The sequence below is a fragment of the Leopardus geoffroyi genome, chromosome C3, assembly GCF_018350155.1.
Source record: "Leopardus geoffroyi isolate Oge1 chromosome C3, O.geoffroyi_Oge1_pat1.0, whole genome shotgun sequence".
NCBI classification, from domain to species: domain Eukaryota; kingdom Metazoa; phylum Chordata; class Mammalia; order Carnivora; family Felidae; genus Leopardus; species Leopardus geoffroyi.
In genome coordinates, this window is record NC_059338.1 from 147,502,837 (window position 1) to 147,515,478 (window position 12,642).

A 12,642-nucleotide genomic window follows, 5' to 3' on the forward strand; every position below is an offset into this window, starting at 1 on the left:
CTCTGTGTGTGTCTGTGTCCCTGTGTGTGTGTGTCTGTATCCCTGTGTGTCTGTGTGTGTGTCTGTGTCTCTGTATGTGCATCTGTGTGTGTGTGTGTGTCCCTGTGTGTATATATGTGTGTCTATGTGTATATATGTGTGCGTCTCTGTGTCCCTGTGTGTGTGTCTGTGTCTCTGTGTGTGCGTCTGTGTGTGTGTGTCCCTGTGTGTATATATGTGTGTGTCTCTGTGTGTGTGTCTGTGTCCCTGTGTGTGCGTCTGTGTGTGTGTGTCTGTGTCCCTATGTGTGCGTCTGTGTGTGTGTGTATGTGTCCCTGTGTGTATATGTGTGTGTCTCTGTGTGTATGTATATATATGTGTGTATGTGTCTATGTGTGTGTATGTGTATATATGTATGTATCTCTGTGTGTGTATGTATATGCATGTATGTCCCTGTGTGTGTGTGTGTATGTGTGCGTCTCTGTGTGTATATGTGTGTCTCTGTGTGTGTGTGTCTGTGTCCCTGTGTGTCTGTGTGTCTGTGTCTCTGTGTGTGCGTCTGTGTGTGTGTGTGTGTCCCTGTGTGTATATATGTGTGTGTCTCTGTGTGTCCCTGTGTGTCTCTGTGTGTCCCTGTGTGTCTCTGTGTGTGTGTCTGTGTCTCTGTGTGTGTGGGTCTGTGTCCCTGTGTGTCTATGTGTGTGTCTGTGTCTCTGTGTGTGTGGCTCTGTGTCCCTGTGTGTCTATGTGTGTGTCTGTGTCTCTGTGTGTGTGGGTCTGTGTCCCTGTGTGTATATGTGTGTGTGTCTTTGTGTCCCTGTGTGCCTGTGTGTGTGTGTCTCTCTGTGTGTGTGTCTGTGTCCCTGTGTGTGTGTGTGTCTGTGTCTCTGTGTGTGCGTCTGTCGTCCTTCAGAGATCCCGTATCAGCGGCAGGCACGCCGTGGTGTTCGCTAGTCTAGAAGGAATCGCAAGCTGGCACTACTCAGGGGCGCCCCCTCCCGGTCGGCGTAGTGACGACAGCGGCCCAGGGCTTACCAGGAACAGCTACAGCAGCAGCACCAGCAGAAGCAGCAGGCGTTGGAGCCGCGGCTCCCCGCTCCGTGCTGGCCCGGCGCGGGGCCGGTGGTCTCCTGGGCCGCGGGCATCTGCCGTTTCCGCACCTCCGTCCGCTCGGATCCCACGGGCTGCAACAGCGCAAGGAGAAGGGGAGTGGGCGGTTACCGCCACACAAGGCCAGGGAGTCCGCTGTGTGGACCGCTGAGAAGACGCACTGTGTCTCTCCCCACGTCATCTCCGCTAATTCTGGCCAAACCTGCTGCTTTTAATCCATGGGTATCGCCAGCATTCACGCATGTCTAGCACCTGCCAAGCTCTGTGAAGAGACTGATGAGTGGAGGGTCCCCGCCCTAACGCCCCCGGGTCAGCGGGGGGCGTCAGACGAACACTCACATCATCTACGTGACCACGTGGCGGCGGGGTCTACGAGGAGGGCGTTTCTCAGCCTGGGTGGTCCCTCCGGGCTGAACCACAGGGGCGCAGCCACAGCAGCCACAGCCGACGGCTGAGCTCTGGATGCCCACGAGGCCAGACCACGGACGTGGGAGGAAGCCAGGCCGAGATGTCATGCATGCTACTCAGGCAGGAGGAGGAATTGTCCCAAGAGGGAGGCCACAAGTCCCGAGACCCCACTGACAAGACAGTCAAGTCTTAACTAGCTGCAAAACCTTGAAGAAGCTACCCCCCTTGGGGCAAAGCCCTCGGCCTCTGCCTGCTAGTGAGTGTTGGGCAACTATTCCCAGGAAGCAAGGGAGGGCTGTGGCCCGTGGCCTGCTCTGAACTATCCTGGCAGCTGCAGGGACGGTCTCCTTGGCCCACCTCAGTGGAGATCAGGCCACTGTAGGTGACGTCTATGCCCCTCAACCTCTCCTCTTCCCGAGGACCACAAGAGTGGTTGAAGGAGACACGCAAAAGAGCGGCGGAAGAATGAGGAATTGCTGGGTGCGCTTTTGCGTCTGATACTATCATTCAATTGTTGGTGAAGTAAGAAGCAAAAAAATACCGAAGTTACATTAAAGAACCTTAAAGAGGCCTTTGGGATTAAATTCTGCATGTGTTACTCTACTCCAACACTAGATTTATCTCTTCCTACTGTGACCTATTCTTATATTCTAGTGAACTTCGTCTTCATTATTATAGTTTCAGTGTATGTTTTTACACTGGGGAGGTGAAGTTCTCTTCATGAATTCCAAAAAATTGTTTCTGGCTATTCAGGTCTTTTTGCATCCAGTTGAATTTTGGAATCAGCTTTTCAAAGTCCAGAAATACCGTGTTGGGGTTTTAATCAGGACCACACTGAACTTATAGATTTACGGGAAATGACGTCTGCTGTAAAGTAGGCTTCATGCCCAGTGCAGAGCCCAACTTGGGGGGGCTTGAACTTACAACCCTGAAATCGAGACCTGAGCTGAGATCAAGAGTTGGTCGGTCCACCGACTGAGCCACCCGGGCGCCGTGGTAATTGTTATTTTCTAAGAGATACTGATGCAACTTGCCTCATTAAAAAAAAAAAAAAAAATCCCAATAGCTTCCCAGAAAAAGAAAGGATTATGACATGGTAATGTCAGTAGGTTTCAAGGGACTATGTTTCCAACATCTTTGCCAACACTGGGTCTCCCCAATCAGTACCTGAAATATTTGTTCACTTAGAGCCTGTCTTCTGCATATTTTAAAGGCTTTCCTCCAATAAGTCGTGCATATTTTTGACAGGTTTATTTTGAGTATGTTATAGATTAGTTTTTGCTGCTGTTGTAAACAGCAAGCTTCTAAATAGTTATTTTGGTGCATAGGAAGGCTAAGTGTTCTATACCTGCCTTCCTGCTGAATTCTCTTATGAATTCTAGTATTCTTATGAATTCTTTCTACTGATTCTCTTGGGTTTCCTAGTTGGATGATTATACTGTCTATAAATAGTCACACTTGTCTGTTTACTTTCTGTACCTTTCCAAGTACAAGCATCTTTCCTCTCCTTGGTCTTATTTCACTGGCCAGGAGGTTCCATAAATATTGAAAGTAGCAGTATTATTAGGTAACTTTGTCTTCTTTAATTTTTAAAAATGTTTTATTATTTATTTTTGAGAGAGAGAGAGAGAGAGAGAGAGCGAGAGACAGAGCATGAGCCGGGGAGACACAGAGAGAGCGGGAGACACAGAGTCCGAAGCAGGCTCCAGGCTCTGAGCTGTCAGCAAGAGCCCGATGCGGGGCTCGAACCCAGGAACCGTGAGATCATGACCTGAGCCAAAGTCGGACGCTTAACCGACTGAGCCATCCAGGCACCCCACCTTTGTCTTCTTTAATGACAGCCCTTTGCCCACATGTGTCATGTGTGCTGGGGGTTTCCGGGAGAAGATAACTTCAAGGATTGAAGCGAACTTCCTTCTATCATTTACATAGTACAACATAAGTTGTGCCTGCCTATCTTATTATTAACATGTTTCATTTGTTTGTACATGCCTCATTTGTTAAATCTCGGGAAGACTTTTAACGATTAGGGAGCAAAAGGCGGAGAGAACATCATCTGGTTGCTCGTGGCTAAATATAGTCTTTAGAAATCAAAGGCAAATGTCATCGAAGTCTGTTATACGTTTTTGAAAACAGCTTTATTGAGGTGTAACAGACGTACAGTTTGCACATGTTTAAGGGATAGAATTGTAAGTTTTGGCATGTACATGCCTGTGAAACCACCGCCACAATCCAGACCACATTATCAACTGCAACCTTCCTCACACCCCTTGGGCGTCCCTCCCTCTGGCCCCTCTCTCCTGCTCCTGACCATCACTCACCTTTCTCCCACCATATGCCAATTTGCATTTTCAAACAATTTTATACAAGTGGAATATTTTTTGTCTGGCTTCTTCCAATCAGCATAACTATTCTGCGATGGGTTATGTGTATCAATCATTCATTCCTTTTGTAAAAATTTCTGAGCAGTATTCCATTGTCTAGAGGTACACAATTTGCTTATCCATGTACCTACTGCTGGACTTTTGTCATATATATATATATATATATATATATATATATATATATATATATGACATTGTCTTCTTTTAAAAAAATTTTTTAATGTTTATTATTTTGTTTTTGAGAGAGAGAGACAGAGTGTGAGCGGGGGTGGGGCAGAGAGAGGGAGACACAGATCAGAGGCAGACTCGAGGCTCTGAGCTGTTAGCACAGAGCCTGACATGGGGCTTGAACTCACGAGCTGTGAGATCATGACCTGAGCCGAAGTCGGACGTTACCCGATGGAGCCACCCAAGTGCCCCAAGACGTTGTCTTCTTTTGAACATGGAAGTCTTTCATCAGACAAGATGAGAAGTGTATGTTGCTGAGATGATATTAAAATTTACAGCATGGGGTTCAGTTGGAACATGTTTCTAGTTTGTTCTTCCACATTGAATAATACTTGATGATTATGTTATTTTAGTATTTCTATTGGACTAGTCATGGTTGTTAACCATTTTCCTAACTTATAATTCCTTTCTTTTCTCAGTGTTCCACATTTCAATTCATCTTTGTAGCTTCAACTTGGTCTCATAATCTATTTAATTTTTCCTCCATTTAACGTTAGAATCTCTTGTATGGTTTCTTGGAAACCTTACATGTGGTTCAGTAATTTTGACACCTTGAATCACTTAAAGCTTTGGATAAACAAGAAATATATGCTATTCCTATAAAATCTACAAATGACCTATGCCCTCTTAGCTCCAAAATTTCTAGATGAATAGTTGATGATGAATGATGAAATCCTAGATGAATGGTTTTCACTCGATTACTAGACGCTGGAGTGTTGGGTGGAGGGAGCAGTTAGCCTTGACGATTTATGCCCTGCTGAGCCGTGGTGGAACAGGAGAGTGTGAGAAAAAGCAAACAATGCTAATAAAATCTGAATATTAAGGATCAGCAACATGTTGATAATTGTTGAAGTTGTGTCATTAACACGTGGACTGTGTTATACCTTCCTCTCTACATTTCAGTAGGCTTGAAATTTTTCTTTAATAATTTATTCTTCAAATTTAAAATGTTGAATTCTATCACAGTTACAAATCTATTGAGAATATGAATCTATTAAGAATATGAATTTCCTCCTCTGAATAGTTGATGAAGTAAATTAAATTAATGAATTTCTTAATTTTGCATCACCCTTCCCTTACTAGGTAAACTCTTCTTGGGTCTAAAAGATGGTTACTCTTATATTATACTGCTAAAATGGATTAGGTTAATATTTTATAAGGGGTTTAAAAAAATCTGTCTATCTGTCTATCTGTCTTTATTAGGAAATTATTTTCGTCCTGACGATTTGCAGTTTGCCTGTAAAATTACTTGAATCTTGTAAGAGTGGCTGGTAGATTATGTTTGCAATTTCTTCTCTGACTTCTGTTCTTCTTCAGCTTCTTTCTTTGAGCATCAAACACATGAATTAAATGGATTCGACCTATTTACAAGATTTTTAGAATAAACCATGGGTATGAATCAGCTCAGCCAGTCTTTCATATGACGACATACGGTCTGATCGGCCAAACTAGCTTCATGGATCTTTTTTCCTTTGCCCTCATCGTATCTGTGGCAGAACTCTGTACACATTTCGTTTCCATTTGTTCTTCCCAACTAACATGGAATCAGCATTTCTTCATCATGGCTACTGTCTTCTTCTTTTGGTAGGTGCCTGGTATAGACTGCTGGGCATCACTTCAGTGTCTGTTCGGGAGACTCAAGCATAGCACAGGCATAATGCCCCAGTAGCTGGCTGCCTTTGCCTGAGGAGTTCTATGAGTGCAAGACCAATGTCGGTGGCCTCAGATGCTTTATCCTATCATTTATGGCATTTCCTCAGCCTGAGGAAATGGGAATAACACGGGTTGGCAATTTATTAAATATTTAGATCTTAGCCAAAGGATAATCCTACTCAAACATGGCTTTTCCAAATTCCCAGGAACCTGGCATTTAAGAGAATTCCTTCAAAGTTCAAGTAAAAGCCAAGGCAAACTCTTAATGTTGACCACAGTCTTTCAGTAATTTGGGATAAAAAGACGTATCTTAGAAAAAAATTTTAACCTACCCATAATTAGCTCAGGAAGGTTATTTCTTATTTTCTGGTAAACTTAAGCCTGGTGGTTGGATTCCATTAATAGTTGCTTATTTCCATTATAGTTTCCAACCTCTGAAAACAGCCATTTCTTGAACTGCATGTTGGGAATATGATGACACATCAAGTATTATATGAAAACAATCTTATCTCTAAGGTCTAAGACCCGAGCTCCTGTTAGAATCATGGACAACGGTTGGGGTGCCTGGGTGGCTCAGTCGGTTGAGCATCCGACTTTGGCTCAGGTCATGATCTCACTGCTTGTGGGTTCGAGCCCCACGTTGGGCTCTGTGCTGACAGCTCAGAGCCTGGAGCCTGCTTCGGATTCTGGGTCTCCCTCTCTCTGCCCCTCCCCTGCTCATACCCTGTCTCTCTCTCTCTCTCTCAAAAATAAACAAACATAAAAAAAAAAAAAAAAAGAATCATGGGCAAGGATACAGATTCATAGACAAGATCCCAGTGAAGGAGAACCAAGCACCTTAAGGGACATAAATTCAAAACCATCCTGAGCAATTCGTAGAAAATGATCCTACCATCAGGGGACAGTTCAGGCCCTTAAAGAGTTAAACCAATACACAAGGAAACTTGAGAGGACTAAGTCCCATGAAGGCAACCCCAATCCCAAATCCATCTACACAGCCTCTGAGTTCCTTTTTCTATCACAAACCTTGGCTCTTGAAGTATGTTCCGTCTGGGCAAGTACCCCTCTGTAGATCAAACGTGAAAATTGATAAAGGGAAACCTCACTAAAATGGAGTCAGGGGACCAGAAAGGGGAGCTCTCACCCCTTATGGCTCAGTGTCAATTAAAGCAAGAACCGTCAATTACAGACCCCAACAGAAGACTCCTTAACAGGAAAGAACCATCAATTACAGGCCACAACAGGAAAAGATACACATTGCATCTCCTACAAGAAACTGACGACCCCAGCAACTCAGCCAATGGGAAACCATCATCACCATGAACTCTTGCTTTTCTCAAATGTGTATATTTTCAAAACAACCCCTCCCCCAACTTCCTCCTTCTCCATAAAATAACATTATTCTCCTTTGTTGGACCAGCCTATGGTTTTTTGCCGTGGTTTGCCTGTCCTGCATTGCAATTTTCTGCTATTCTCGAATAAACCTGTTTTTTGCTGGTAAAAGAACTTTTACTTTTATCATGGTAAATGTCCTTAATTTCTGTTTTCATTTCTACTATTCTTTATTTATCTACTTGCTTGAAAACTATTTTGTCAGTTTTCTCCTCACCTCTGGCACTAAATCCGTAGTTCGTTTATTTTCAGTCATTGCTGTTTTCTAATTAATGCATTTTGGGCTACACATTTTTATCCAATTACTGCTTTGATCATAGCCATGAGTTTTGATGTGTGGCACTACTGTTGAATTCTAAAGAGCTCAAATCTAATTTCAGCTCAGATTTTTTTTATCCAAGGTTTTTAGAAGTTTATGTAAAAAAAATTTTTTAATGTTTATTTTTGAGAGAGAGAGACAGAGTACCAGTGGGGGAGGGGCAGAGAGAGAGGGAGACACAGAATCCGAAGCAGGTTCCAGGCTCTGAGCCATCAGCACAGAGCCCGATGCGGGGCTCGAACTCACAAACTGTCAGATCACGACCTGAGCCGAAGTCAGACGTGTAACTGACTGAGCCACCCAGGTCCCCCTTAAAAATAAACTTCTGAGGGGCGCCTGGGTGGCTCAGTCGGTTACGCGTCTGACATTGGCTCAGGTCATGATCTCGTGGTGAGTTCGAGCCCTGCATCGAGCCCTGTGTTGGGCTCTGTGCTGACAGCTCAGGGCTTGGAGCCTGCCTGGGATTCTGTCTCCCTCTTTCTCTGCCCCTCCCCTGCTCACACTGTGTCCTACTCTGTCTCTCTCTCTCAAAAATAAACATTAAAAGAATTTTACAAGTTTATTTTTAGTTTCTTGACTAGCCTGTCACTAGCGTCTGTATATTTTTTGCACTGATTGGAAAATGTAGCCTGACTTTATGACTTCTGAATATATTGAGATTTTGGGGTAATCTTCTTCGAAGTTTAAAAAGAGGCAGCTTTACTTACCTACAGTTTTGCATTTTTCAGAATATCATATAAACGAGATGATACAGTGTGTAGCCACCTCTAGAATTTTCCATTCGTTTTCTGGGATCATAATGTCAATGGATGCAAGAACCTATTAGTCTGGGCACTTGCGCCACAGCGGGAATGGGGCGGACCCAGCACAGGACACTCGTCCTCGCGACTAACAACTCCATCATTCCTGCGACGCTTTTGTTATCCTATGTTGCAGAAGTAACCGATTTGAGTTTTGCCTTTTCTCTGCCTTCACACTGAAGAAGCTACTAATAATGAAGTCAAAACGGGGTGGGAGGAGAAGGCAGAGAACTATTTCCGGTATTTTATCGCTTTAGGAATTCCAAGTCCACCAACCCTACTAGGTCATAGGTTTGGACTACAAACAAGCGTGAGACTCCTTTTGCACTAACCACACCGGCACACTCACCAATTGTGCCTTCTTTCCTGTCATGCCCTATACCTGCCTTCCCCGATATTTTTTTCGAGCCTGTTCAAGTGACTGGAACAAAGCTCCCTTCCTCAGGAGACACTTCTGGTCATTTAACTGCTCACTGAGCTCCCACTGACAGTGGCGCTGAGATGCACGAAAAGAAAGGCGGTGATACTCCAGGAATATTCTCTGTGCTGCAGCCTTAAGAGAGACTCTCGTTTCCTTGTTCTCTGCAGTAACATTTCTGAGTACTTAGCAGAATTTGCTCCTGATTTTTACCCTTCTTTTGGTCTTCCTGCCTTTGACGTTTCCGCAGTCTGGAAAAGCTTTTTTCTAACATTATTTTGCCCTGGATGCAGGATGGGTTTTCACAGATACCACCTTGACTCGTATAGTCTACACCTCGATCCTGACACGCGGGGCAAGCACACCCAGGGCGCGCTCGATACGTGGCACAGGGCTGAGTGTCAGCCTCCCGCAGGTTCTGCAAATGTGTGTTCTTCAGGTTGGGTGCTCACCGTAGGGTGGGGGCAGTGGAGGGAGCTAGGACCCAGGACCCTCTCAGACGGTGCCTAACTTCTGAAGAGCTAGAAGGATTCAAGTGAACGGGCTGGGGAAAGGGAACTGGTAAAAGTCCTTACACGTGTTGGAGGGAGATGCAACTCCGGTGTGATGGGCTCCGGGCTTCTGGGACCTGAAAGGGGCTATTTCTGAAGGTGTTTGGCTTTGAGTGGGGTTAAACCCCATGGGATGTCTCTTTCGTTCAAGAATCTGTACCATGGGGGCGTCTGGGGGGGCGTCTGGGGGGCGCCTGGGTGGCTCAGACTCTTGACTTCACCTCAGGTCATGATCTCACGATTTGTGAATTTCAAGCCCCGCTTCGGACTAACAGCGTGGAGCCTGCTTGGGACTCTCTGTCTCCCTCTCTCTCTGCTTCTCCCCTGCTCATGCTCTGTCTCTCCCTCAAGGTACATAAATAAACTTAAATAAACCCCAAAGAATCTACCCCATGAAGTTTGAAAAACAGACCTACTGAAATCAGCAGGGTCCATTTTACTACTCAGCTCTCCCTGGGGTTAGCTTAGCTGCTTAGTCTGAAAACAGCAACAGGTGAACGCGGCTTTCTCTGAGTCACACGGTCCAAGCGGTAACACCGGATCACCTGATGCTAAGTAAGTCACAACCAGGCCCCCTGCCCGTCGAAGGCTTCCACCCGTTATTACTAGCTACTGGGAAAGAAGCTGAACCCAGGTCAACGGTGATGTTTCTGTTTTCTTTAGCTGGATCCTGAGATAAACCAATTTCAAGTCTGAGGGAATGGCGGCACATTGCCCTGTGGGACAGTCATCACCACAAAGAAGTCCAACTCGTTCTAGCTCATGAAAGATTAACGAAGAGCTGGAGGCTACTTGCACTGACTTCGACATGGTCGAATGGACCAAAACTCCAACCAGAGCTGTGTCTTCTATTTTATATGACCCAGAGAGCTAACAGTTTTTAGTAGCTCATGGGTTTTGGTGGGAGATCTGAACTCTTCCTCTGTGTAAAACTATGAGCTTTCAAAAATTTCTGTCTTGGTTTTATTGTCTGAATGATTTGGGGGCTATTTTAAGACAAAACCGGCTCATTGTTCTAGAAGGGGAAGTCAACTGAAAGCGTACTAATAACAAGACATTTTAGAATTACAATTACTTCCAGATGGATGCTTACACATGTCCTCACCTCTTAAAAAAAGTACTTAAGTATGTTACCATCTGTTTTGCAGTGACTCTGAATGGAAATCTTTACTCTTCTGTTTAAATAGCTGCGGCCAAGTTTAAGACTACAATAGTCATGTCTTTCGCTTCTTTTCTGTTGTCACTAAATGAACATATTGTGTAACTCAACTTTTAGGATGGCTTTTGGGAAATATTAGAAGTAGTAAGAGTGTGATCTGAAGGAAATTAATCAATTATGCATGTTTTAAGTTGTTCTTTCTTAATGCCAACCAACAGTTCAAGAACATCTTGCGAGTACTGATTGAAATCTTCATCCTGGGCTTTCCTTATCCCAGGAGACCATGGGAATTTCTCAAGGAGATTGTAGATGGGTGCATTCCCCATGATAACTTAGCCCAGAGGCACCTCTCAAAGTACTGGATGTGAACTGAAATGCTTGTGGGGCTGCTTCGGGGAATCTTCAAATCATTAAAGAATGTGTCAGTCAGTCATTAATGGTGCGCATGAGAACTTCTGCCGGCTTTTTAGTGTTTCTCAGCAAGGAAGAGGCCCTCTAACAAGAATTTATGAGCAATCACTGCAAATTACAGGGGAAAAAAAAGGACAACATATTTGCAACATGGAAAAATTAATGCCTACATTCGAACTTACTTCAACGGACAAACCTACCCATGGTCTCCCTCTTCCTGTCTCGACAGCAACGCTGTTGTCTCTCCAGTTGTCTACGAAAGCTTGAAGCCACCCTCCGCTGCTCCCACTCACAACTCCTGGCAAAGCCAAATGAAGTCTGTCCCCAGGATGCCTTTCACCTCCACCCCCCACTACTTCTCCGCGTGCCTTAGGTAGTAACGTCTCCAGCCTTGGATTATGAAGGAAGTCTCTGCCCTCCATTCTGGCCTTGGCTCACTAGAAAAAGGGTGAAATTCTGGAAGGAGCTATGAGAGAGTCGCCATTGCCCTTCCTCCCTCTATGGTCTTTCTTTTTTACTCCTTCTGAGACACCATTTTAGGTGGTACTTGGTAGGGAAGGAGTTGACTTTGCGATGAGTGTGCTTTTGCTTGGGAGATACATTTTCATTTTGGATAGCTGGGAAGGTGAGGCTGGGGGAGCAGCGAAGCAGAGGTTATCGGGGGCACCTGGCTGGCTGTCAGAAGAGTGTGTGAACTCTTGATCTCAGGGTCGTGAGTTTGAGCTCCATGTTGGGCATAGAGATTACTTAAAAAAACAGAAAAGAATAGGTTTTCTTTTTTTCTCTTTTTTTAATGTTTATTTATTTTTGAGAGAGAGAGAGCGCGCAAAGGAGGAGGCGCAGAGAGAGAGGGAGGCACAGAATCTGAAACACGCTCCAGGCTCTGAGCTGTCAGCGCTGAGCCCGATGCGGGGCTCGAACCTACGAACCACAAGATCATGACCTGAGCTGAAGTTGGACGCTGAACCGACTGCGCCACCCAGGCGCCCCATACCCAAACATTTTAAAAAGAAACCTACATCAAAACATCAGTATAGTGTTTTTTTCCATGATGGTGGAATAGGAGTGCCTAGCATATAGGAGGCACTAGAAATAATAGATGCAAAACATATGGACATATCTATATGAACATACATACATGCACGCGCACACACACACATGCACAATATTGATAGCACAACGGCTCCATAGATTAACCTGCCCATTTTCATTTAGAGGAAATTAATTCCCAACGTATGAACAGATTCCACCTGATCCCTCTGTCAAAAATATAAAAATCAGGGGCTCTTCGGTGGCTCAGTCAGTTAAAGCAAACGACTGTGGCTCAGGTCATGATCTCATGGTTCGTGAGTTCAAGCCCCGCATTGGGCTCTCTGCTCTGAGAACAGAGCCCGCTTTGGATCCTCTGCCCCCCCCCCATAAAAATAAAAACATTTAAAAACCATAAAAATCAGTCATTTCTGGGGGTGCCCGGGGGGATCACTTGGTTAAGCCTCCGACTCTTGTTTTGGCTCAGGTCATGATCTCACGGTTTGTGAGTTCAAGCCCCGAGTCGGGCTCTGTGCTGACAGCGTGGAGTCTGCTCGGGATTCTCTTTCTCCCTCTCTCTCTCTGCCCCTTCTGCTACTTGCTCTCTCACTCTCACTCAAAATAAATAAACTTTGAAAAACCAGTCATTTTTGTTTTGACATTTAAAAGTTTAGCTTTTTCTTCATTTTCACAGCAAGGTCCCTAAAGTAATAATCAGTGTAACGATACCATTGCAGACACAGCCCGGAACAGCTGAAATAAGGAAGAAATACCAAGTGATGGCGGTCACATTGCCACGGG

The 12,642-nt window shown here is 44.8% G+C and overlaps 1 protein-coding gene across 3 annotated transcripts in view; it reads right to left on the reverse strand.

Annotated features, from left to right (window-relative positions):
* RGS20 (regulator of G protein signaling 20) overlaps positions 1 to 12,642 on the reverse strand; it is an 86,632-nt gene that overhangs the window by 19,522 nt on the left and 54,468 nt on the right. For all 3 annotated transcript variants that reach the window (XM_045455311.1, XM_045455312.1, XM_045455313.1), the window contains one exon: positions 1,015 to 1,163. In XM_045455311.1, the coding sequence (XP_045311267.1) occupies positions 1,015 to 1,163 (149 nt within the window). The remainder of the gene's footprint in view (positions 1 to 1,014; positions 1,164 to 12,642) is intronic.